Below are 19,805 nucleotides of genomic sequence, written 5' to 3'. Positions count from 1 at the left end.
AGCAGGGTGGCACCCCACCTCCCTGCTGTATGGCCAGAGCACATCAGGTGGTCCTTGTGGCTGCAGTGTCCTGACCCTGCCTAGCTCACAGGTGCGGGGACACACGGCAGCACCGAAGCAGGGCCCAGGATCACAGAACCCAGGACTCAGTGGCTCCTACCTCACCCTGTGCATCAAATTGCTTTACTCAGCTCCCTGTGAACACAAGTGGGCATGGGCACCCTCCCCCAAAAGCTAGCAGTTCTGCCCGGGGGCGGGGGGGGGGCGTCTCAGCAGGGCTCAGTGCTCTGCTGTTTCCACTTTTGCCTTTTCTAGTGAGGTGTCGCCATGTGACTTCCTTTAGCTGAGAAAGTGAATAGAGAGATGCCAGGTCACTTTCTCTAGAAGCACCCTCAGAGCCCCCGAGCAAGCCACTGCTGGCTCTGGGTGCCAGGTATCATGAGAAAGAAAACCCCACGGAGAGGCTGTTCAGAACAGCAATTCGGCTGTCGGACCTCGGAGCCCTCTGACCCTTTTTCTTTTTCTGCCCTTCTCTCCATTGCGCGGGAGTCGAAGTCCCCCAGAGAGCAGCGGGGCCGGAGCTGAATGCAGGTCGGTAACTGAGCAGGATTACAAGGGAAAGCGCGCCAGAAAGCCGAGGCACAGGGCCGAGCCTCCGCCGGTGCGCCTGCGCGCGCGTGGGTGTGCGTGGCCATGTGCGCGCGCGAGGGCCTCTGCCCAGGAAGGCTCCTTTGTTCGAACCACACCAAGTGGTGCTGGTGAAGAGCCCGGTCGCCAGATGGCCGCGCCCCCTCCCCAAGGCCTGCTCCAGGGAGCCGGCAGTGCGCCCGCTCGGCTACTGCCGGGCCTCCGAGGGGTCCCCGGTTTCTCGCGCCGGCACCGCCACGTGGGACAGCAGGGCAAGAAGGACCAGGTCCGTGCTGCGCTGACCGGCAGTAACCCCTCCGGGGGCTCTGGCCGGGTCAACGACCGCGCTAGTCCGCGGCGTCCCGCGCAGTAGGAGACCCGCCCATCACCCTATCGCCTAGCAACGCCCACTCGCGCACCGCCCTTTAAGCCCGCGAGCACGCCCCCGGCCACCGATTGGGCGCGGCTGCCGAGCGAGCCACGCCCCACTCCGCTCTGCGCGGCTGGGACGCGAGCTCGTGCGTTCGTTTTCAGAGTCTGCCTGGCTCCCAGTGTGGCCCCAGGGTGACCCCCCTAGTGGCCCAAACACATCCCATTCGGTTTCACCCCTGTGCCACGCACACGTGGTACCCTTGGCCCTGGGGGTGGGGGCGGCCCGGGAAGGCATTGGACGGGGGCACGCCACGTGCCCTCCAAACGGGGAACGGAAGTACGGGCCCACCATCTCAGCGCCCCCCCCCGAGCGCGCCCCCGCGAAGGGTCCTGGCGCGCGCCGGCGGCGCGCCGCATCACCCCACTGGCGGCGGCGCGCCGGGTCCCGGGGCGCAGCCCCGACGCTCATTGGCCTGGGAGGCGCAGCCAAGCTGTCAGCCCATGTGGCGTGTCCGCTCGGGGACGGCCGCAGTTAAATAGAGTCGGCGCCGGCCTAGAGGGAGCCAGAGAGACGGCAGCGGTCCGGCTTCCCCTCCTCCGCGGTGCTCCATCCTCGCTCTCCGCCGCCCGTCCGCACTGCCGCCCGCGCCCAGATCAGGTACCAGCGGAGGGCCGGGTTGCGGCCCTGGCCGGACCGGGCCGGGTTCGGGGCCGGGACGGCGCGGCCGGGCTCCGGGGTGGACCCCAGCCCGCATTCTCCCGCCTCAGAAAGCGCACCTTCCGCCCGTGGTGAGGGGTCGCTCCAAGAGGCCCCCGGGTCTCGCGGTCCGAGCCCCGGTCTGTTGGGCGAGCCACCGCGGACCTTCCGGGGCCGGCGGTGAAGGGCCTGCGCGCCGCGCCCCAGGCCCGGTGGGACAGGTGGGCGATGGCGAGGGGCGGACGCCGGGGAGGGCCGCGAACAGCCATTTTGGTCTCGAGGTGGGCCGAGGACCGGTAGAATCCCCCGCCGTCCAGTGCGCGCCCGGCCTCAGCGCCCACAAAAGTCTCCATGCGGGCTGGGCCGCTGGGTCCCTCCATCCGTAGCACCTTCCGCGCCCCGACAGCTGGGAAGCCGAGGCTCAGTCCAACCCAGGGGCGTCTTTTCAGCCAACTGGAGGGCCGGGAAGAAGGGAGGGAGATGGCCGGGAGGCCCCAGAGCCGGGTACGGACAGGTTTTCCCACCACGTGTGCGCAGCCCCGAGCCCCCAAAGTTCTGGGGGATGAGCAGCTTCTGCTGGGTGCGGTGGCGGCGGGGCGGGGCGCGCTGCGGGGGTCTCCACCCCCACCTCCTCCGCCGCTGGACTCCTGGTGAATAGTAAGTAGGGGAGAACAGAGCCGGCGCTTTCTGGAGGAAGCAGCCGCCTGGGAGCTGGTGCCCTGGGCGGGTAAAGGACTCTTTCTTTATTCAGCGCTGGGGGAGGAGGCTCCCTCCCTACCGGGACAGCGGGGTGCTGGGCCACCCAAGGAAGTCACTGCTGTCCTCCACCCACCCACCCTTGCTCAGAGAGACCTGGGAGTGTCGGTGGTTGGCCGGGCCACGGGTCGTTAGCATCGAGAGGCCCTGGGGCCTTGGTGGAAGTTGCTAGACCAACCGTAGCTCTGCCCCCGACCGACCCTCAGGGGCTACGCGGACACTACAAGCTCAGGGTGGCCGGGTGCTTCTTCTAGATGTGCCTTGGGAACCTGGGTCTAGGTGGTCAGGTCGGCTACGAGGAGCTAAGCTAGGGGCATCCTGCAGCTTTACCTGCACAGGTACACAGCCTGGGCAACACTGCTAGCACCTGAGCAGGAGAGGCTCTCCAGGTTGGCCCATCGTGGCACCTAGGCCACCTTTCCCCCAGAGCCCTGCCAGGCCTCCAAACCTGTTCTGCCCTGGCTGCCCCTGGTCCTCGGTTCCCCCCGAGTCCTGGAAGCTCCAAGCTGTTCTTGTGGGCCAAATGCATGGAGGGAGGGCTGAGTGCAGGACTGCTCCGTGCGGGCTGGTGTCCTCCCTGCCCTACATTTTCCTCCATTGGACTTTGGCGCCTCTTCTCCTTCCCCCACTTGAGCCCTGGGCCTGTGCTGAGCTGGCTGGGTGGCCTCCTGTGGGAGGTCGCTGGGGCCCTGGCTGCCACGGGTGGGTGCAGGCAGTAGCCTGTGGTGGGGTCACCCCAGGCCAGGGCCTCAGCTGTGATAGGCCAGTGCCGAGCCACCGCGGGAGGTAAGGGCCTGATGGATCAGATTTTGCCATCCCCCAACCCCCTGCACACGTAACCGGGGTGTCCGTGTGGGCGTCCGCCCCTTGGTCTGGGACTTTCTGAGCTGCCACTCTCAGACCTGTGGGTGGGCCACGTGGAGGGGTGGGTGGTGCAGGCCGAGCTGAGCCATGTCTGGGCCCTGCAGGGAGCAGCATGGAGGAGGTGGTGATCGCCGGCATGTCCGGGAAGCTTCCCGAGTCGGACAACTTGGAGGAGTTCTGGGCGAACCTCATTGGCGGTGTGGACATGGTGACAGAGGACGACCGGCGATGGAAGGCCGGTGAGTGGGTGGCCGGCGCTGCTCTCCTTGCCGTCTGCGGCTGCCTGGCTCCTCTTGGGGCTGGGGCAGCAGTGGGGTCCGGGCTCCAGCCACTGGAGGCTGCGGGTCAGCCTGGTGTGCGGCCTTGCCTGTTTCTGCCCTGGGTTAGGTGACCTGCTGGGGTCTGGAGCTGGGGCAGGGCAGGGCAAGGCCAAGTGGGTCAGCGCCCCTGCCCGCCCACCACCCTGTCCCTGCAGAGCCTTGGGCCACCGCCGGCCCACGTGTCCGAGGTTAGATAACACGCTCGGCTCTGGGGAAGCTGGTTTGACTCCCTTGTGCCTGCAGGCCCTTCCGCAGAGCCGTCCTACCTGATCTGCGGGGTGTGAGTCAGTGCCTCGGAGCCCGGCCCCGAGGAGGAGGCCAGGCGGGGGGTCTGCGGCCTGGGCAGTGGGGCTCCTGCCCGCCTGTCTGGGGCGCATACCCACAACTCCCTGCCTGTCCCCTGGGCCTGTGACAGCCTCCCCCTGCCTGTATCCACAGGACTGTATGGCCTGCCCCGGCGGGCTGGCAAGCTGAAGGACCTGTCCAAGTTTGACGCCACCTTCTTCGGGGTCCACGCCAAGCAGGCACACACCATGGACCCCCAACTGCGCCTGTTGCTGGAGGCGGCCTACGAGGCCATTGTGGACGGAGGTGGGTCACTGGGGGGCCTGTGGCCAGTCCGGGGTCACTGCAGGACAACAGTGCTCTTGGTTTATTTTTCTGCTTCTAAAACCAACACGTGTTCAGAGCTGACCGAGCACATCTGGCCAGAGCCTGCAGCTCCGCAGGCTCAGGCTCTCCGCAGGTCGGGTTTCACAACTGCCCCTCGGGGTTCCGGGTGTGGCCTTGCGTCCCAGTTTCTTCATCCCTGTCCAAAGGCTGATCTTAGGCCGAGCAGGAGACAGGGTTCTGTCCCCAGGACTTCTGCCCTCCCCTGGGTTGTGTCTGACCCAGAGGCTGCCGTCTCTCGCCCTGGGGTGCAGACCTATTGCTGCTGTGCCCCCACGCACCTATGAGAAGGGGTGGGAGGCCGGCCCCTCCCGATTTTGGTCAGCAGATGCCAGCCACCCCTGGGGTCGTCACTGAGCAGGACAGATGGGAGACACACACCGCTCTGCGTGGTGGGAGGGCAGACAGACCCCCCACTGGCCTCCCTGGGGGGGGGGGGGAGGCCTGCCCACTGCCGGCCCCACCCAGAGGCCTTGAGAGCCTCTCCCCTGGGGCTGTCCCTCCCTCCTGCAGGATTCCGGACACTCGGCCTTTGTCTTCCTTTGTCCCCTTATCTTGCCTGTCTCAGGGCAGGCCACGCTCGGGCCTGGGTGCTCATTGGCCCTGGGGCTCACCAGACCCTGCCTGAGACCTCGGGGCCAGGGGAGTAGCCTGGGGACAATGACGCCCTCTGTCTCCACCTCTGGCGTTCCCGACTGCCACCTGACCCGGAGCCCTGAGCTTCACCTGGCGCCACCCCACCCGGGCCCCAGGGTTTTTCTGTTTCCTGTGACCTGGTCCCCGGGCCTGGGCACCTCTGGTCAGGCCGAGCCGGAGGACCTTCCCTCTCAAGCCAGGGAGCCGGGGGGAGGCTCACTCCGCAGGGCTGGGTGGGCGGGGAGCAAGGTCCAGTCCCTCAGCCTGACCGCCGCCCCCTGCAGGCATCAACCCAGCCTCACTGCGAGGGACGCACACGGGTGTCTGGGTGGGCGTGAGCGGCTCCGAGGCCGCTGAGGCTCTGAGCCGCGACCCCGAGACGCTCCTGGGCTACAGCATGGTGGGCTGCCAGCGGGCCATGATGGCCAACCGCCTCTCCTTCTTCTTTGACTTAAAAGGTGAGTGCCCTCGGCGGGGCGCAGACCCGAGGGCAGCGAGCCCCTTCCAGCCTCGGCCGCCCCTCACCCAGGCGGGCTGGTGGGGCCTCGAGGGGCTGACGTCCGCACCGTGCCCTTGGCTGCAGGTCCCAGCATGACCCTGGACACGGCCTGCTCCTCCAGCCTGCAGGCCTTGCACAGTGCCTGGCAGGCCATCCGTAGCGGGGAGTGCCCCATGGCCTTGGTGGGCGGCATCAACCTCCTGCTCAAGCCCAACACCTCCGTGCAGTTCATGAAGCTGGGCATGCTGAGCCCCGAGGGCTCCTGCAAGTCCTTCGACGAGACCGGTGAGGCCCAGGGCAGCGCCTGCCCCCCACCCCGCCCCGACCCCCCAGGCAGACGCCTTGCCCTGAGCCAGCCTCGCCTCCAGGGAACGGGTACTGTCGATCGGAGGCCGTGGTGGCCGTGCTGCTGACCAAGAAGTCCCTGGCCCGGAGGGTGTACGCCACCATCCTGTCCTCCGGCACCAACACAGACGGTGCCAAGGAACAAGGTGGGAGCTGCTGCGGCGGCGGCGGGGGCGGGGGCTGTGGGCAGCTTGGTGCTGAGGCCTGGCCCTTCCTGCAGGCGTGACCTTCCCCTCCGGAGAGGCCCAGGAGCAGCTGATTCGCTCTGTGTTCCTGCAGGCCGGCTTGGCCCCCGAGTCTCTCGAGTACATTGAAGCCCACGGGACGGGCACCAAGGTGAGGCTTTGTTCGCACCCCGCCACTGGGCCACCCGGCTGCCCCGCCAACCTTTCCCGCGTCCTCCACAGGTGGGTGACCCCCAGGAGCTGAACAGCATCGTCCGAGCCCTGTGCGCCAGCCGCCAGGACCCTCTGCTGATCGGGTCTACCAAGTCAAACATGGGGCACCCGGAGCCTGCCTCGGGGCTGGCAGGACTGATCAAGGTGGGTGGGGAGCCCGCCCCTGAGGCCCCAGTGGCTGTGAGCGTGAGGCCAGTTCCTGCCCTGGTTCACCGTGGGGCCGGCATTCTGCATGGCACCTCCCAACAGGGCTGCAGGCAGGGGAGACGGCTAGAGTGGCTGCGGGGGAGGCCGGGCAGCGGTCACCCCCAGGACCCTGCCACTGTTGCACAGGTTTCTAGGCGTGGAGGCTGCAGGTAGCTTCCTGTGTGCAGCTCTCGCAACGGGGCCCGGTGGGTCTGGTCTAGGGAGGCGACGGGCCGAAGGGGAGGGGCGGGGGCTCCCAGGTGGCCTGGGGCTGTGGTGGGGGAGCTGCAGGGGCGCCGTGCAGGGCGGCGGCAGGGCCCCAGGCGTGGCCTCAGGTCTTCACCCTCACACCCTGCCCTCAGGTGCTGCTGTCCGTGGAGCGAGGGCTCTGGGCCCCCAACCTGCACTTCCACACCCCGAACCCCGAGATCCCCGGGCTGCGGGATGGGCGGCTACAGGTGGTAGAACGGCCGCTGCCTGTGCGAGGGGGCGACGTGGCCATCAACTCCTTTGGCTTCGGCGGCTCCAATGTGCACATGGTCCTCCGGCCCAACCTGCGCCCAGCCCCGTCGCCGGCCCCGCACGCCACCCTGCCCCGCCTGCTGCTGGCCAGCGGGCGTACCCCTGAGGCCGTGCAGGCCCTGCTGGAGCAGGGCCTGCAGCACAGCCAGAACCTGGCCTTCGTGAGCATGCTCAATGAGATCGCGGCCGCCCCCGTCACCGCCATGCCCTTCCGGGGCTTCGCCGTGCTGGGCAGCCAGGAAGGCAGCCAGGACGTGCAGCAGGCGGCCCCGGGCCAGCGCCCACTCTGGTTCATCTGCTCTGGTGAGTTGTCCCAGGCCCTTCCTGGGATGGGGGGGCCGCCAGGCAGGGTGGCCCTGCGCCTGACTCCTCTCGCCTCCCAGGGATGGGCACGCAGTGGCGAGGGATGGGGCTCAGCCTCATGCGCCTGCCCGCCTTCCGAGACTCCATCCTGCGCTCCGACAAGGCCGTGAAGCCCCTGGGCTTGCAGGTGTCAGACCTGCTGATGAGCCCAGACGAGGCCACCTTTGACGACACTCTCCACGCCTTCGTGAGCCTGACCGCTATCCAGGTGCGCCCTCAGGGGCTGGGGTCAGAGGGCCCGGGGGTGTCTGGGGAAAGATGGGTGTGGGCCTGGCGGGGCAGCGCCCTGGTGCGGTGGCACCCCCAGGACTGACCAGCTGTGCCGCGGCCCCCCCGTAGATCGCCCTCATAGACCTGCTGACCTCTATGGGCCTGAGGCCGGACGGCATCATCGGGCACTCGCTGGGCGAGGTGGCCTGTGGCTACGCCGACGGCTGCCTCTCCCAGGACGAGGCCGTGCTCGCCGCGTACTGGAGGGGCCAGTGCATCAAGGAGGCCAACATCCCACCGGGGGCCATGGCGGCTGTGGGTAGGTGTCGCCTGTGCTCCGTGGGCCCGAGGGGCCGGCAGTGTGGCCCATGGCCGACAGCCACGGCCAGTGCGGTTTTCCCGTGAGCCTGAGCTGAGCCCACGTGGGGACATGAACCCGCAGCAGTTTTGATGGGTGTCAGGGCCGCTCGCCCTGGCTCCACCCGTGGGAAGGAAGGAGCCTCAAGTGTCAGGACTGGCGGGGGGGCCGTGGAAAGGTGGTACACACTCACCCGAGAGGAGCACCGGGCGGTGGGAAGAGGGCCTGGTGAAGGCCGCTGCCTCTGGGGCCGCCTTCCCAGAGCCGGTCACGGGGCCACTCTCCACTCGTCTCCACCCTCAGGCCTGTCCTGGGAGGAGTGCAAGCAGCGCTGCCCCCCCGGTGTCATCCCCGCCTGCCACAACTCCGAGGACACAGTGACCATCTCAGGACCGCAGGTTGGCAGTGGCAGGCCAGGCCTGGCGCCTGGGCGGGTGGGCTCGGCCTGAGGGCCCAGAACTGTCATCTCGCCCCTCCCCCACAGGCCGCCGTGTCCAAGTTCGTGGAGCAGCTGAAGCAGGAGGGCGTGTTTGCCAAGGAGGTGCGGACCGGCGGCTACGCTTTCCACTCCCACTTCATGGAGGCCATCGCCCCCTCGCTGCTGCGGGCACTCAAGAAGGTGGGCTGGCCACCCTCGGGGGCTGCCTGGAGCGGGGCCTGCGGAGGTCAGGCAGTGAGCCCGAGCCCCCCCGAAGGCTGACCTGCACGGTGTACACAGGTGATCCGGGAGCCGCGGCCCCGTTCCGCACGCTGGCTCAGCACCTCCATCCCCGAGGCCGAGTGGCAGGGCAGCCTGGCCCGTACGATCTCCGCCGAGTACAACGTCAACAACCTGGTCAGCCCCGTGCTATTCCAGGAGGCGCTGCGGCACGTGCCGGAGAACGCGGTGGTGCTGGAGATCGCCCCCCACGGCCTGCTGCAGGTGTGCCCGGGTGCCGGGCGGGGGCCCTGCCGGCTACTGGGGGGAGTGGGCTCCCAGAGTCCAAAAGCTGAGGGTCTGCCTGGACCTTGTGGGCACGGGCAGGGGGGCTGGCAGGAACCCACAGACTCTGTGCCCCCGCCCCAGGCCATCCTGAAGAGAGGCCTCAAGTCCAGCTGCACCATCATCCCCCTGATGAAGAAGGACCACCAGGACAACCTGCACTTCTTCCTCAGCAACGTGGGCCGGCTGCACCTGGCAGGGTGGGTCTGCGCTCCTGCGCCTCCGGCCGGGGCCCCTCTCCAGAGCTAGGGGGTGGGGCTGCAGAGGGGCCCCCAGGGCCAGGCGTGCCTCTAACCTGGCCCCCCCACCCCAGCATCGATGTCAACCCCAACGGCCTATTCCCACCTGTGGAGTTCCCAGCTCCCCGAGGGACCCCCCTCATCTCCCCGCACATCAAGTGGGACCACAGCCAGACCTGGGACGTGCCTTCCGTCGAGGACTTCCCCAACGGGTCCCTCAGCTCCTCTGCCACCGTCTACAACATTGGTGAGATGGCGTGTGGCCGGGCGGGGGTGGGGGGGAGGCTCAGCCCCTCCCTCCTGGGCCTGCGCACTGAGGCCCACACCCCTGCAGATGCCAGCCCGGAGTCCCCCGACCACTACCTGGTGGACCACTGCATCGACGGCCGCGTCATCTTCCCGGCCACCGGCTACCTGTGCCTGGTCTGGAGAACGCTGGCACGTGCCCTGGACAAAAACGTGGACCAGGTGCCAGTGGTTTTTGAGGACGTGACGCTGCACCGGGCCACCATCCTGCCCAAGACCGGTGAGGTGGGACGGCCGGGAGGGGCCGTGGGGGGGTGCCGATTGCCGACCTCTGCCAACCTCTGACCCTGCTGCCCACAGGGACCATCCCCCTGGAGGTGCGGCTGATGGAGGCCTCCCACACCTTTGAGGTGTCTCAGGGCAGCAACCTGGTTGTGACCGGTGAGTGGGGTGCCGGCCACGGGGTCCCTGGCGGGCCCCTCTGGGTGGGCCCCTGGCTGCCAGCATGGCCCCCTCCCGCCCTCAGACCCCTGCCGCCCACAGGGAAGGTGCACCAGTGGGAGGACCCCGACCCCACACTCTTCGAGGGCCTTGCCGGCACGGACCGCGAGGACCCGGCGGACCCCGCGGCGGCGCTGCGCCTGGCGAAGGGGGACGTGTACAAGATGCTGCGGTTGTGCGGCTATGACTACGGCCCCCACTTCCAGGGCATCCTGCAAGCCAGCCTGGAAGGTAGGGCACGAGGGGTCCCGCCGGGCAGGCAGAGGGTGAGCCCTGGGTTCTGCCTCCCTCGAGGTGAGATGGGGCCCAACCCATGGCTGACGGCCGCTCTGCCACAGGCAACACAGGTCAGCTGCTGTGGAGGGACAACTGGGTGACCTTCCTGGACACGATGCTACAGATTTCCATCCTGGGCTCCAACCGGCGTGCCCTGTACCTGCCCACCCGCATCGCCGCCGTGCACATTGACCCTGTCGCCCACCAGCGGCTGGTGTGCACACTGCAGGGCGAGGACAAAGGTAACCCAGCCCCATGCCTGGGGGCACCCACCTGCGTCCCCGAGCCCAGCGCCACTCACACCTGCCTGTCCCCACAGCAGTCGACGTGGTGGTGAGCCGCTGTCTGAACAGCACGGCAGCGGGGGGCGTCCTCATCTCGAGGGTCCACACCACGGCGGCCCCGCGCAAGCAGGAGCAGCTGGTGCCCACCCTGGAGAAGTTCTGCTTCACGCCGCACGTGGAGGAGGGGTGTCTGGCAGGGAGCGCAGCCCTGCAGAAGCAGCTGCTGCTGTGCAAAGGTGGGCCCTCCCAGCCGGGCCGCAGGCCTCTGGCGCGCCTCCCGTGTCAGGGGCTCGTCCCCACACACAGTCGGTCCCCCTCTCCTTCAGGCGGAGGCCAGCCCTGCCCTTCTCGGGGCCCCTTGTGAGCCCCCAAGGCCCACTCCTCAAACCAAAGCAGATGTTAGTTGCCCGTACCCCCATCCCCCAGTCCTCAGAGGGGCCTGGGCCTTAAAGGGGCCTGTGTCCTGCTCCCAGCCACTCAGGCACACGGCTCATAAGGCTGGACCCCATAAGCGCCTGCTGCAGAGGGGGGTGGGGGCCTCGGGCAGCGAGCTCAGCGCCTGGCAGGTCCCCCGACGGCACACGGGCCCTTGGTGGTCAGCGTCAGTCAGCCCCCCAGGTGGCTGGGCTGCACATTTTCTGTCTCTGCTCGTCCAGTGGGCAGGGCCGCGAGGGTCCGGTCAGCTCGAGCCCCTGCTGCAACCAGACCCCTTCCGCCTGGGGGCCTAGAGCCCACCCGGCAGGCCTCGCCCAGCGCCTGTCTCCCCCAACCCCAGGGCTGGCCCAGGCGCTGCAGACCAAGGCGGCCCAGCAGGGGCTGAAGATGGTGGTGCCGGGGCTGGACGGGGCCCAGCCCCCGCTGGAGCCTCCACAGCAGGGCCTGCCTCGGCTGCTGGCGTCGGCATGCCAGCTGCAGCTCAACGGGAACCCGCAGCTGGGCTGGCTGCTGGCCCAGGAGAGGGCCCAGCTGTGTGACGACCCGCTGCTCAGCGGCCTGCTGGACGCCCCAGCGCTCAAGGCCTGCGTGGACACCGCTCTAGAGAACCTGGCCGGCATCCGGATGAAGGTGGTGGAGGTGGGTGCCGAGCAGGGCAGCACAGAGTGGGCTGGAGCTGGGCAGACCCAGACCTGAGGTGCACCTGGGCCCCAGCCCCGGGAGGCCGTCTGCTCCAAACTGTGGGGCCCCAGCACCGGAGGAGAAGGGACATGAGGATGCCGCAGATGGGCCTTGGTGGCAAACGTTTACCCAGCCTGGGTTCGTATGGCTGGCGAGGGCACAGCCAGTCTAGGAACCTGTCTCCCCACCCCCAGGTGCTGGCTGGCGAAGGCCACCTGTATTCCCGCATCCCTGCGCAGCTCAACACCCAGCCCATGCTGCGGCTGGAGTACACCGCCACTGACCGCCACCCCCAGGCCCTGGAGTCTGCCCAGGCTGAGCTACAACAGCAAAATGTGGCCCAGGGCCAGTGGGACCCTGCGGAGCCCGCCCCCAGCAGCTTGGGGGATGCTGACCTCCTGGTGTGCAACTGTGCAGTGGCCACCCTCGGGGATCCAGCCACAAGCCTCAAGAACATGGCGGCTGCCATCAAGGAGGGGGGCTTTCTGCTGCTGCACACCCTGCTCCGCGGACACTTTCTCCCAGAGACGGTCGCCTTCCTGACCTGCCCTGAGCCGCAGCCTGGCAAGAAGGGCCTCCTGAGCCAGGAGCAGTGGGAGAGTCTGCTGGCTGGGGCGTCCCTGCACCTGGTGGCTCTGAAGAGGTCCTTCTACGGCTCCGCGCTCTTCCTGTGTCGCCGGCTGGCCCCGCAGGACAGCCCCATCTTCCTGCCCGTGGAGTCCACCAGCTTCCAGTGGGTGGACTCGCTCAAGGTCAGTCCCTGCCAGCCCCCAGGCCCAGGTCTGGCCAACTCAGCGGCACAGGTGGGGGCCTGAGGCCCTCCAGAGCCTGACCGCGCCTCCCCTCGCCCTGCAGAACATTCTGGCTGACTCTTCCCCCCGGCCGCTGTGGCTGACAGCGGTTGGCTGCGCCACCTCGGGCGTGGTGGGCATGGTCAACTGCCTCCGCAAGGAGCCTGGCGGGCACCGGGTCCGGTGAGAGATGCCGTCGGGCTGTGTGCCCCCCCCCAACTGCCTCCCCTACCCTGCCCCACACACAGCCGCCCACCTCCCCGCCCCCTCCGCCCCTGCCTTTCCTCACCTGCCCGGCTGCCCACAGGTGTGTCCTGGTGTCCAACCTCAGCAGCAAGTCCCCTGTCCCTAAGTTGGACCCAGGCTCCGCGGAGCTGCGGAAGGTGCTGCAGGCAGACCTCGTGATGAACGTCTACCGGGACGGGGCCTGGGGGGCCTTCCGCCACCTGCCACTGGAGAGCAGTAAGCCCTGGGCAAGGCCTCCACCAGGCAGCTGGGGGGTGAGGACAGGTGGGGACCCAGCCCAGCCCTGGGCCACCTGCAGCCGCCTCACAGCGCCTCCCTGACCCCCTAGATCAGCTGCAGGAGCAGACAAACCATGCCTACGTGAGCGTCCTCACCCGGGGGGACCTCTCCTCCATCCGCTGGGTCTGCTCCCCGCTGCGCCACGCCCTGGCCCCCAGCCCCGGCACCCAGCTCTGCACTGTCTACTACGCCTCCCTCAACTTCCGGGACATCATGCTGGCCACGGGCAAGCTGTCCCCGGACGCCATCCCAGGTGCAGGCCTCGCGTGGCTGGGGGGGTGGTGCTGAGCAGGGGCCCTGGCCGGGGGCGGGGAGGGTGTCCACCCGCAGGCTCACTTGTGCGTGTCCCCAGGGTACCGGGCCGGCCAGGACTGCATGCTGGGCATGGAGTTCTCAGGCAGAGACGCCCGCGGCAAGCGTGTGATGGGGCTGGTGGCCGCCCAAGGCCTGGCCACCTCCGTCCTACTGTCTCAGGACTTCATGTGGGACGTGCCCTCCAGCTGGTGAGTGGGTTGGCCTGGGAGCCTGGGACCCGCGTGGACCTGGTTGGGCTCGGGCCAGAGTGACCCGTGGGCTGTGACCACAGGACCCTGGAGGAGGCGGCATCTGTCCCCGTGGTCTATGCCACCGCCTACTACTCGCTGGTGGTGCGGGGGCGCATACAGCGTGGGGAGACCGTGCTCATCCACTCGGGCTCCGGCGGCGTGGGCCAGGCCGCCATCGCCATCGCCCTCAGCCTGGGTTGCCGCGTCTTCACCACCGTGGGTAAGCCGGCCAGCCCTTCCCCACCCTTCCCGAGCCCAGGGCTGCCCCGCGGCCTCCAGCCGGGCTCAGCAGCACCTGTCGCCCCCACAGGGTCGGCCGAGAAGCGGGCGTACCTCCAGGCCAGGTTCCCCCAGCTCGACGACTCCAGCTTTGCAAACTCCAGGGACACCTCCTTTGAGCGGCACGTGCTCCTGCACACGGACGGGAAGGGTGCGTGGACTGCGGCCCCCCCACCCCGCCCCCTTGTGCCTGGACTCCAGACTCCGGCCCTCCCCCTGGACCCCCCTCCCCCCTGGACGCCCCTCCCGCTGGCCCAGGCATGGGCAGGGTCTGGCTCTGTGGTTTGGGACTGTGAGGACCCCTCTCCTCCCTGCCAGGTGTGGACCTGGTGCTGAACTCCCTGGCGGAGGAGAAGCTGCAGGCCAGTGTGCGGTGCCTTGCCCAGCACGGCCGATTCCTGGAGATCGGCAAATTCGACCTTTCCAACAACCACCCACTGGGTGAGGCTGGGCAGTAGGCATGGGGTGGGCCGAGGGACTGGGGGGCAAGCTGGAACGCACAGGGCGGGCTGTGGGCCCGGAGTGGTGAGCACCCCCCCACCACCCCTGGCGCAGGTATGGCCGTCTTCCTGAAGAACGTGACCTTCCACGGCATCCTGCTGGACGCGCTCTTCAGCGAGGCCGCCTCCAGCTGGCGCGAAGTGGCAGCGCTGCTGCGGGCGGGCATCCAGGATGGCGTGGTGCGGCCCCTCAAGTGCACCGTGTTCCCCAAGTCCCAGGTGGAGGACGCCTTCCGCTACATGGCGCAGGGGAAGCACATCGGCAAAGTGGTTGTGCAGGTACGGTGTGGGGGCGGCCCGGGCACCCTGGGCACCCTGGGCCCAAGGGCAGAGTGTGATTGGTGCCGCTTGGCTGCAGGTGCGTGAGGAGGAGCGGGACGCTGTGCAGCAGGGGCCCCAGCCCACGGTGATGACAGCCGTGTCCAAAATCTTCTTCCCGGCCAACAAGAGCTATGTTGTCACTGGGGGCCTGGGTGGCTTTGGCCTCGAGCTGGCTCACTGGCTGGTGCTGCGAGGGGCCCAGAAGCTCGTGCTGACCTCCCGCTCAGGCATCCGCACAGGTGAGCAGGCCCCGGGGGTGGAGGGGGGGGCAGGGCAGTGCCCTTTAGAGAGAGACAGGGACAGAGAGGGATACCCTTCCTGGCCAGCCACCACCTGCTGTGCTCCAAAGACGCTGGCGCTCAGTGGCCAGGACCCTGAGCCCCGGCTCCGCCCCGCCCTGCAGGCTACCAGGCGAAGCAGGTCCGTGAGTGGCGGCGCCACGGTGTGCAGGTGCTGGTGTCCACCAGCGACGCCAGCACCCTGGACGGTGCCCGGGGCCTCATCGCCGAGGCCACACGACTCGGGCCCGTCGGAGGTGTCTTCAATCTGGCCATGGTGAGACCCTGGTGGAGGGGAGTCGGCCGGTCGGCCAGGCAAGGTCCCGCTCTGAGGCCCTGGGTTCAGGGCAGGCCCTGAGGGTGCCTCTCCCCAGGTCCTGAGAGACGCCATGCTGGAGAATCAGACGCCTGAATTCTTCCGGGACGTCAGCAGGCCCAAGTACAGCGGCACCCTGAACTTGGACAGGTGGGGTCTTCATGGGGGGTCCGGGGAGGTAGGGTACGGGGGTGGGGGTCGACAGGTGGGCGGCAGGGGCAGCCAGCCCCAGGGAGTGACCAGAGAACCCACAGGGTGACCCGAGACGCGTGTCCCAAGCTGGACCACTTTGTGGCCTTCTCCTCCGTGAGCTGTGGGCGTGGCAACGCCGGCCAGAGCAACTACGGCTTCGCCAACTCCACCATGGAGCGCATCTGCGAGCAGCGCCGGCACGACGGCCTCCCAGGTGGGCTCCACCCCGTACCCGCCGGTGCCCACGGCTGCTGCCCTGCCTGCGCCCCACTCACCTCCCCCCCTCGCCCGCAGGCCTCGCCGTGCAGTGGGGCTCCATCGGTGACGTGGGCGTGGTCATGGAGGCGATGATGGGCTCCAACGACACCGTGGTGGGCGGGACGCGGCCCCAGCGCATCGCCTCCTGCCTGGAGGTGCTGGAGCTCTTCCTGACCCAGCCCCACCCCGTCCTGAGCAGCTTCGTGCTGGCCGAGAAGGCCGAGGCCCACAGTGACAGCAAGGGCCAGCAGGACCTGGTGAAGGCCGTGGCCCACATCCTGGGTGAGGTGGCATGCCCCCCCCCCCCCCCCCCCCCCGGGCAGACTCTCGGCTCCCAGGCCCTGGGGCCACCAGTGCTCCGTGTGCCCTCGGGTGAGGGCTGGCACCGTAACTGTGGTGACGGTGGCTGGGGAGAACAAGGGGCCTCATCCAAGGTTCAGCTGCCAAGGTGCCTGTACCCACACAGCACCCCCAACGTGCCCTCCCAAACTGCCAACCAAATGTCTCTTCCCAGGCATCCGAGACCTGGCCGCCGTCAGTCTGGACAGCTCGCTGGGAGACCTGGGCCTGGATTCACTTATGGGCGTGGAGGTGCGCCAGACGCTGGAGCGTGAGCACGACCTGGTGCTGTCCATGCGGGAGATCCAGCAGCTCACCCTCCGGGACCTGCAGGAGCTCTCCTCCCGGGCTGACGCCACTGGGGGTGCGTGCGGGTCGTGGGGGGCTGGGGAGGAGGGGTTCTCCGGGCTGTGGGGCCAGTGTCCTGGGAGCAGCGTGGTCCTGCCCTTCTGGCACTGGTCTGCGGGCAGCTGGGCCCCCCGGTCAGGGCTGGTGCCTTCAGCCCTTGAGGGCTTGTTGGGGGCTCAGGGCCCCACCCAACCACTGACCAGCAGCTGCTGGAATCAGGTGGGCGTGTGCATGTCTGTGTGTCCGTGGACCTGGCCCTCCCTGGCACCTGCCCATCCCCACAGAGCTGGCAGCCTCCACACCCAAGGGGGACAGCCCCGCCCGGCAGCAGGCCCAGCTGAACCTGAAGAACATGCTGGTGAACCCCGAGGGCCCGACCTTGACCCGGCTCAACTCCGTGCAGAGCTCGGAGCGGCCCCTGTTCCTGGTGCACCCCATCGAGGGCTCCACCACCGTCTTCCACAACCTGGCCGCCAAGCTCAGCATCCCCACCTACGGCCTGCAGTGCACCCGAGGTGCGCCAGGGCTCCACGGGGCCGCCCCCACCCAGCAAGGCAGGGTGGTGCGCTCGTGGGTCTCTGGGGCACCTGCCCGCACTGAGCCTCTTCCACCCGCAGCTGCACCCCTGGACAGCATCCAGAGCCTGGCTGCCTACTACATCGACTGCATCAGGCAGGTGCAGCCCGAGGGTCCCTACCGCATCGCTGGCTACTCCTACGGGGCCTGCGTGGCCTTCGAGATGTGCTCACAGCTGCAGGCGCAGCAGAGCCCCACCCCCATGCATAACAGCCTCTTTCTGTTCGATGGCTCGCACTCCTACGTGCTAGCATACACACAGGTGAGAGTGGCTCCCTGGGGTCCCGTGACCCGGTCCCCTGTCCCCTCTCTACAGAGCCCCTCTTCCCTCTGCAGAGCTACCGCTCGAGGCTGAGGCCTGGCTGCGAGGCGGAGGCCGAGGCGGAGACCCTTTGCTTCTTCGTGCAGCAGTTCACAGATGCGGAGCACAGCAAGGTGGGTCCCAGGCCGAGCACGGGGTTGTCCAGGGCCACCCTGCGGCGCCCACTCAGAGGCCCTTCCCACAGGTGCTGGAGGTGCTGCTGCCCCTCTCGGGCCTAGAGGAGCGCGTGGCGGTGGCCGTGGACCTCATCTTGCAGAGCCACAGTGGCCTGGACCGCAAGGCACTTGCCTTCGCGGCACACTCCTTCTACCGCAAGCTGCGCGCAGCGGAGCAGTACACGCCCCTTTCCACGTACCACGGCAACGTGACGCTGCTGCGCGCCAAGATGGGCGGCGCCAATTGCGAGGACCTGGGCGCCGACTACAACTTGTCTGAGGTGTGCGACGGCAAGGTGTCGGTGCACGTCATCGAAGGGGACCACCGCACGCTGCTGGAGGGCAGCGGCCTGGAGACCATCCTCGGCATCATCCACAGCTCCCTGGCCGAGCCACGAGTCAGCGTGCGGGAGGGCTAGCTCGCCACCGCCGCTGCCACTGCCGCCAGGTCGGGAGGTCCTGCCGGTGGGACCCTGGCCTGCGCTCCACGCTGCTCCCCAGCGGCTGTTAGAAGTAGAACTGACGCCCAGCCCTCCCTGGGCGCCTCCTGCACGGCCCGGGGGGCGCCACCCCCCCACACGGGTGCAGGGCCCGCCTGCGCAGCTGACTCGGAGACGCCCTGGTCTGTGAAGAGTCAGTCAGCCTTGCCCCTGCGCTGCTGCAAGCCCTGGGCACCACATGGGGTCTGCGCGGGTCCCTTTGTCGTCGCCGTTTGGGTTCTATTTATTGCCCCGCTGGGGAGCCACCAGGGCTGTGATGCAGCGGGTCGCGGGCGCCCTCTGTCTGTTTGCTCTGTTCGTTTTTTCAAGAAATAAACTCTCATCGCTGCCCCAGTTTTGAAATCCACTCTGTCACTTCAAAGAGCCCTGTCCGTCCTGTTTCATTTTTGCATCAGCCCGGTAACGCACAGGCCACAGCCTCCATCCTCCTCGCCCTCCACCCCGAGCCGGGCCCTGTCCCCTAAGGCTTGGAGAGGTGCCCCTCTACTCCCCACAAAGCAGGCGAGACTCCCCCAGGACTGCCAGCCACAGCACAACGCCCAGGCACCTGGTGCGCACTCTTCAAGGCTGTTTAGAGGAATTGTAGGCAACCACTGTGGGGACCCAGCACCTCCTGCCACCTCCGGTCCCCTCCCCCTGCACCGGTGGCTGGAGGTGTCCCACCCTCCTGCTCCACAGTGGGCTTCACTCCAGGTCACCTGGCTGTGGGTGGGAGCCACATGGCACAGTCCCCGTGAGGCAACACCGGTCACATGGCTTGCCAGGGGGATTGTGATTCTGGCGGTCACGAGGTTCAGGCAAAGGAGCAGGGGCACGCCCCCCCCCGTGCACCCAGGACTGCAGCAGATGTGCTGCAGGAGGGCTTCTCAGCTGGCTGAGGGGCAGCCGCCCGGGGAGCTGGGCCCTGGGGCCCAGAGCAGGGGCCTGTTCCCGGCAGGAGGTGGTGTGTAGGGCCCAGAGACCGACCAGGGCTGGTGCGTGCCTCAGAGAGCTCAGCGGCTGGGCCTGTGCCCGCTCCTGGTGGGAGCCCAGGGGTGGTGGAAAGCAGGCTCCTGGCCGCTGGGGCCAGCACTCGGGCTACTCCTGCGGCAGCTGCAGGGGCCCAGCCCAGTCCACGGGAGCCCGGGGCAGTAAACAACAGCCAGTTACTCGGCTGGAAGAGATGGACTCGCCATGGCGGGGGCTGGGCTGTGGATGGGTCTCTGGACTTGCTGATTTAACGTCCAAGGATTCAGATCAGAAGAAATCACCTGGCACCTGGCTGGTGGCTCACTGGATTGAGTGCTGGCCTGTGAACCAAAGGGTCACTGGTTCAATTCCCAGTCAGGACACGTGCCTGGGTTGCAGGCCAGTTCCCAACAGGGGATGCATGAGAGGCAACCGCACATTGATATTTCTCTTCCTCTCTCCTTCCCTTCCCCTCTAAAGATAAATAAGTCTTTAAAAAAGAAAAAAGTTAAAAAAAATATTTCTTAGATATGACACCAAAAGCACAACAGATAAAAGTATAAATTCTAATGATAAGCTGAGTTTGATCTAATCATTTCTACTCTTTGGAAAACACTGTTAAAAGAATGAAAAAGTCACAGATTCCCAAAGTATTTGCAAATCACATATCTCACAAAGGGTCTGTACCCAGAATATTTAAAGAACTCAAAAGTCAACAAAAAGAAAATTTAATTTTTCTAATTGCAGAAGAATTGGAACAGACATTTCAACAAAATGAAGACACATGGCAAAGAGACGGGGACGGGGCGGTGGGCCGGGCTGGGACTGAAAGCAGAAAACTGGACTTGGACGACAATTACATTTAAAGAATGAAAACCAGGGAGAGGTTACATCACTGCAGCAGAGGCAGGGCGGGGGCAGGGCCCCCAGCGGTGGGTGCAGAGCCCCCTTTCCTGGCAGGAGAGCGAGCGGAGCGCCCACCCAGTGAACAGTCTGGCGGTTTCTTTTCTCAAGGTTTTATTTATTTTTCGAGTGAGGGGAAGGGAGGGAGAGAAACATCAGTGTGTGGTTGCCTTTCGAGTGCCCCCTACTGGGGACCTGGCCCACAACCCAGGGCTGTGCCCTGACCGGGAATGGAACCGGTGA

At 67.4% G+C, this 19,805-nt stretch overlaps 1 protein-coding gene across 1 annotated transcript; it reads left to right on the top strand.

The window, feature by feature from the left end:
- Positions 1 to 1,547: 1,547 nt before the first annotated feature.
- FASN (fatty acid synthase) lies at positions 1,548 to 18,044 on the top strand. Its single transcript, XM_037157967.2, has 41 exons — positions 1,548 to 1,657; positions 3,421 to 3,555; positions 4,075 to 4,227; positions 5,226 to 5,399; positions 5,525 to 5,725; positions 5,809 to 5,931; positions 6,006 to 6,121; positions 6,193 to 6,327; positions 6,732 to 7,194; positions 7,275 to 7,462; positions 7,594 to 7,783; positions 8,126 to 8,220; positions 8,307 to 8,441; positions 8,541 to 8,744; positions 8,889 to 9,004; positions 9,118 to 9,290; positions 9,378 to 9,569; positions 9,650 to 9,730; positions 9,833 to 10,021; positions 10,129 to 10,308; positions 10,386 to 10,586; positions 11,126 to 11,424; positions 11,661 to 12,218; positions 12,322 to 12,440; positions 12,565 to 12,719; positions 12,832 to 13,035; positions 13,135 to 13,285; positions 13,369 to 13,547; positions 13,638 to 13,757; positions 13,925 to 14,047; positions 14,162 to 14,385; positions 14,465 to 14,666; positions 14,831 to 14,982; positions 15,080 to 15,171; positions 15,276 to 15,427; positions 15,508 to 15,753; positions 15,986 to 16,174; positions 16,443 to 16,673; positions 16,776 to 16,996; positions 17,071 to 17,169; positions 17,241 to 18,044. The coding sequence occupies exons 2-41, from the start codon at positions 3,429 to 3,431 to the stop codon at positions 17,628 to 17,630; spliced, it is 7,542 nt and encodes a 2,513-aa protein (XP_037013862.2). The 5' UTR covers positions 1,548 to 1,657; positions 3,421 to 3,428; the 3' UTR covers positions 17,631 to 18,044.
- The last annotated feature ends 1,761 nt before the right edge of the window (positions 18,045 to 19,805 follow it).

The sequence above is a fragment of the Artibeus jamaicensis genome, unplaced genomic scaffold (assembly GCF_021234435.1).
Source record: "Artibeus jamaicensis isolate MK-2021 breed Jamaican fruit bat unplaced genomic scaffold, CSHL_Jam_final contig_2259, whole genome shotgun sequence".
Lineage (NCBI taxonomy): Eukaryota > Metazoa > Chordata > Mammalia > Chiroptera > Phyllostomidae > Artibeus > Artibeus jamaicensis.
This window is presented reverse-complemented; position numbering and strand designations above follow the sequence as displayed.

Bases quoted from the DNA above. Each gene is read 5' to 3' on its own strand.
- FASN (XM_037157967.2), top strand. From the start codon at position 3,429: ATGGAGGAGGTGGTGATCGCCGGCATGTCCGGGAAGCTTCCCGAGTCG. The intron at 5,932-6,005 runs GTGGGAGCTGCT...CCCTTCCTGCAG, and splicing joins AGACGGTGCCAAGGAACAAG to GCGTGACCTTCCCCTCCGGA. The intron at 11,425-11,660 runs GTGGGTGCCGAG...CCCCACCCCCAG, and splicing joins TCCGGATGAAGGTGGTGGAG to GTGCTGGCTGGCGAAGGCCA.